Source organism: Zea mays, chromosome 4 (assembly GCF_902167145.1).
Source record: "Zea mays cultivar B73 chromosome 4, Zm-B73-REFERENCE-NAM-5.0, whole genome shotgun sequence".
NCBI lineage: Eukaryota > Viridiplantae > Streptophyta > Magnoliopsida > Poales > Poaceae > Zea > Zea mays.
In genome coordinates this window covers 21,683,296-21,688,796 of record NC_050099.1, presented here as the reverse complement: position 1 = coordinate 21,688,796, position 5,501 = coordinate 21,683,296, and the positions used below count along the sequence as shown (strand labels likewise).

General features: G+C 46.8%; 1 protein-coding gene across 1 annotated transcript; it reads left to right on the top strand.

The window, feature by feature from the left end:
* Positions 1-3,560: 3,560 nt before the first annotated feature.
* Positions 3,561-5,042, top strand: LOC100273000 (Senescence-specific cysteine protease SAG12). The gene is made up of 2 exons (NM_001147450.1): positions 3,561-4,133; positions 4,234-5,042. Exons 1-2 carry the CDS (start codon positions 3,641-3,643, stop codon positions 4,803-4,805), a joined length of 1,065 nt encoding a protein of 354 aa, NP_001140922.1. The 5' UTR covers positions 3,561-3,640; the 3' UTR covers positions 4,806-5,042.
* Positions 5,043-5,501: the final 459 nt, after the last annotated feature.

The following is a 5,501-nucleotide window of genomic DNA, read 5'->3' as shown; positions in this document are numbered from 1 at the left end:
GTTGGCTGGTAAGTTTTTAGGATTTGTCATCCATGAACATGGCAGATAGACCCTGACCAAATTAAGTCTATTCGGAATGTGGGACCTCCGACCTGTAAGGTCGAAGTGCAGAAGTTTCTCGGCAAGGTGAATTATTTATGAAGGTTTATTTCTAACCTAGCTGGGAAGATTGATGCCTTCACCCCTATCCTTCGGCTTAAGAATGATGTCGAATTCGCTTGGGGGGCAGAGCAGCAGGAAGCATTTGATCTCATCAAAAAATACTTGTCTTCGGCTCCTGTATGAAAAGCACCACGAGCAGGAGTACCATTCCGATTATACATTGCAGCTGAAGATAAGGTCATTGGGGCTGTTCTAACACAAGAAACTGAAGGAAAGGAGCATGTGGTGACATATCTAAGTCGGAGGTTGGTGGATGCTGAAACGAGGTACACTTTTATTGAGAAGTTATGCTTATGCTTGTTTTATGCATGCACCAAGTGTAGATGTTATTTACTGTCTAGTCATTGCATTGTTTCTAGTCAAGCCGATGTAATTAAATACATGTTGCATAACCCAATTATGAGTGGTAGAATTGGTAAGTGGGCTTATGCACTCATAGAATATGACTTGGCCTATGAACCATTGAAATCTATGAGAGGCTAGGTCGTAGCGGATTTTATTGTAGAACATCGGATTAATGATACTCATAAACTAGACATGTCATACCTCACTATTACTCCTTGGACTTTATATTTTGATGGATCAGTTTGCAATGAAGGGCAAGGGATTGGCATTGTGCTTGTTTCACCAAGTAATGTCTCCTTCGACTTCTCTAGCCGATTGAAAACTTATTGCACTAACAATCAAGCCGAATATGAAGCCCTTTTGTTCGGCTTGGAACTTTTAAATTGTATGGGAGTAAAACATGTAAAGGCATTTGGTGATTCTCAGCTGGTCATCCAACAGGTGTTAGAAGAATATCAATGTTTTGATGGTACTCTAAATAGTTACCTTGAAAAATATTGGAGCATAATCCATTCTTTTGACGAATTCAGTATTCGACATATCTATAGAGTTGAGAATCATAGAGCTAACAATTTGGCACAAGATGCATCAGGTTATCGGATAAAGCGAGGGAGATTTCACAACACTGAAAATCTGATAACCGGTGTAGGGCCAATTCCCGAGGTCGCGGACCGTCCGCGTGAAGACGCCGGACCGTCTGGGGTTACTAGGAAAGTTCTCCTAATCAATTCGGCTGATAATGAAGCCGACGTAAGTGATTGGAGGACGCCCATAACTAATTATTTATGAAATCCCAATGTCAGGACAGATAAGAACATTCGGCGCACAACTTTCAAGTATATTTTGATGAGTGATGAACTCTACCGCTGAACAGTCAACGACGTCCTGCTTAAGTGCTTGGGCCCAGATGATGCTATATTAGCCATGGCCGAAATACATGAAGGAATTTGTGGTATCCATCAATCGGCTCCAAAGATGAAGTGGTTGTTGCGAAGGTCGGGTTTTTATTGGCCTAACATGATAACCGATTGTTTCAAGTACTACAAAGGATGCCAAGTGTGTCAAAAATTCGGCGATCTACAGTTGGTCCCTGCAGCCGAATTACATCTTATCATCAAGCCTTGGCCTTTTAGAGGATGGGGATTAGACTTTATAGGAGAAATTCATCCTTCATCATCAAAGGGGCATCGATTCGTGTTAGTTGCCACTGACTACTTTACCAAATGGACTGAAGCCATTGCTCTGAAGAACATGACACACAAGGAGGTAATTGAGTTCATAACTGAGCATATTATTCATAGATTCGGCATTCCCCAGACCTTGACTACAGATCAAGGAACTTCTTTTATGTCAAAGGAGGTACGTGAATTTGCTGAATTATATAGAATTAAGTTGCTTAATTCATCTCCATATTATGCTCAGGCCAATGGACAGGCCGAGTCTAGTAATAGGACATTGATTAACTTGATAAAAAAAAGAAGATATCCGATAATCCTAAGCATTGGCATAAGATTTTGTCCAAAGCTTTATGGGCTCACAGAATATCTAAACATAGTGCTACTAAAGTATCACCTTTTGAGCTTGTCTATGGGCAGGAAGCAGTGTTGCCTGTGGAAATAAGTTTGAATGCTGTCAGGTTCGCCAGACAAAATGATCGAACCGTCATAGATTATTATAATTCAATGATGGATAATATTGATGAGGTGACCGACAAAAGGGTGATAGCTTTGGGAGCAATAGAAAAGGACAAGATCATAGTAGCCAGGGCATACAACAAGAAGGTCAGAGCAAAGTCATTTCAAGTAGGGGACCTGGTGTGGAAGACCATCCTGCCTCTAAGAAATAAAGACCGGAAGTTTGGGAAATGGTCGCCAAGCTGGTAGGGTCCTTATAAAGTAAAACAGGTAATGTCCGGTAACACATATTTACTACAAACGTTACAAGGCAAGGATTTACCCAAGGCTTTGAATGGGCGTTTTCTCAAACAGTACCATCCTAGTATGTGGCAAGATGCCTAAGAGAACCGATGTAATCACATCGAGTTAGTTGTTTTTGGTTTGCTTATCTCCACCAAAAGGCAGGGGGCATATGTTGAGCGCCACTTTGAGCCGGCGGACGGTCCGGCCCTGAGGCCGGACGGTCCGCGCCTGTGGGCCAGACGATCTGCTCGTGCGCAGAGCAGTTTAGGGTTCTGAGTTTTGTGCTACGATTGTTAGCTAGATTCGCGGAAATAACTCGTAAATTAGTTTGTAAAGGGTCCAGCCCCACTCCTCTATAAATAGAGAGGTATACGGCCGATTTGAGATAATCAATCGAACCTTCAATCAATACAATTTACATTTTATCCTAGGAATAGTTCTAGTCTAATCTAGGTTTAGTCTTCCAACCCCCAAATCTCCCGCTTCTCTTCGACTCTACGTCGATTAGAGGAGTCTAGGTCGGTCTACCCGAGCCTAGACAGCACCTAGGATCTCTACTCCCCGACGGAGTCCCTCCCGGAGCGAGATCCAGACGCCGCCGGCGATCCTCCGCCGCCTCTGCACACGCGCGGACCGTCCGGCCGTCAGGCAGGGAACCCTAGCCTCGCGCCAAGTCGCGGACCATCCGGCCCTGTGCCGCGGACCGTCCGCACCTGATCAGATAGCACCACCGCTGGTTCTTGTTGAGTGATTGACGCCCTAAAAAGGGGTCAACATAAACATAAAAATCAAAAACTAAAATGACTAATATTTTGAAATGGAGGGGGTATGTAATATGTCGACAGCTGCAGAACGACCCTATTAGATGAGACGAGAGAGGATGCCAACATTAACCGATCTACGTATACGTTGGATGGGCACTTCCAACGAATTGTAGGCCTTTGACCATTGACATGGACCTCAACTTAACTGACGTGCAAGTTAGTACTACCACTGACGTGATGACCGGGCCGCGACAGCATAGAAGCTAGCTAGGGAGTCCCGAGTTGGTCAGTTCATCGCCGCCGCTCAAGCTCTCTCGATCTCTATATAAACCCGCCATGGTGCCCTTAGACTGCACACAAAGCAGTGCATGCACTAGCTAGCTCTAGCTTCGCCATTGCATTCGCTTACTGGGAGTACGTCTGGTACTTGCACAACTAGCTATATATATCATGGCGCCCTACATTGTCGTCAACAAAACCGTGATCGCATTCACAGCGGTGGCCCTGACGATTCTTGCTGTGAAAACCATGATGGCCGAGGCCCGAGACCTGTCGTCCACCTCCACCGGTGGCTATGGCGAGGAAGCCATGAAAGTGAGGCATCAGCAGTGGATGGCGGAGCACGGCCGCACCTACAGGGACGAGGCTGAGAAGGCGCACCGGTTCCAGGTATTCAAGGCGAACGCCGATTTTGTTGACGCGTCCAATGCCGCAGGTGACGACAAGAAGAGCTATCGGATGGAGCTCAACGAGTTCGCCGACATGACCAACGACGAGTTCATGGCCATGTACACTGGCTTGAGACCAGTCCCGGCAGGGGCAAAGAAGATGGCCGGTTTCAAGTACGGGAACGTGACTCTTTCAGACGCCGACGACAACCAGCAGACGGTTGACTGGAGGCAGAAAGGCGCGGTCACCGGTATCAAGAACCAGGGCCAGTGTGGTAATAATAATTATATATTCGATGATTCAATTTTATTCCATACAGTAGACTGTAAGTAGTGCTCTAATAAAATGCATGCATGCATGCATCCATTGTGCAGGTTGTTGCTGGGCCTTCGCTGCGGTGGCGGCCGTGGAGGGCATCCACCAGATTACGACGGGCAACTTGGTGTCGTTATCGGAGCAGCAGGTGCTGGACTGCGACACCGAGGGGAACAACGGCTGCAACGGCGGCTACATCGACAATGCCTTCCAATACATCGCCGGCAACGGCGGCCTCGCCACCGAGGACGCCTACCCGTACACCGCCGCGCAGGCCATGTGCCAGTCCGTGCAGCCGGTGGCCGCCATCAGCGGCTACCAGGACGTGCCGAGCGGCGACGAGGCAGCGCTCGCCGCGGCCGTCGCCAACCAGCCGGTGTCGGTTGCCATCGACGCACATAACTTCCAGCTCTACGGTGGCGGGGTGATGACCGCGGCCAGCTGCAGCACGCCGCCGAACCTGAACCACGCCGTCACGGCGGTAGGCTACGGCACGGCGGAGGATGGGACCCCGTACTGGCTGCTCAAGAACCAGTGGGGCCAGAACTGGGGAGAGGGAGGATACCTCAGGCTCGAGAGAGGCGCAAACGCCTGTGGTGTCGCCCAGCAAGCCTCCTACCCGGTCGCATGATGAATACGTAAGGGTCGAAAAGAAAACATATATTCTACACACACGAAGGCATGCATAAGAATGACTACTAAGGAATAAAGCATGCAAACACATTGACAGAATGACAGTACATACATGCATAGCGTAAAATTGAATCACAATTGTCATGTACAACACTCAAGATATCATTTATTTCTATTTGGCCTTCTTTTCAAAGATCGCTATTATATATATACATGTAAGGTAACAAGATTTTATAGCATAAGTCCTTCGCACCTCGCCAATTGTCTATCCCTCTGTATCATATATAAGATGATGTTTGCCTAGTTTGTTCTAATGCTGGCTGTAAGCATTCAAATGGCCAGCTCGTGGGTTCAAATCTCATAGTTCCCTTTATTGCGCTTTTTCTGGCAATTAATGCAATGCATGGACGTCCTATGCGTGTAAAAACGAAGCGTCTAAATCAGGGTTATACTAGTCCAAAATGAGCTACAAATGCTTCAACATCAAGTATTTGCATCTAAGTAAAAAACCCTTAAACATCAAGTATTTGAAGACAAGACGGAGTGTGTATATACACACACACACAATAGATTGTATATTATGATTCCTGGGGTTCAATTAGTTAGAGGAAGCCTAGGTTAGACTGTGTCATCCGGTCGAGCCGGACTAGAGAGCTAAGGTTCAATTTTTGACGTCCCACCATGATTCACGAGC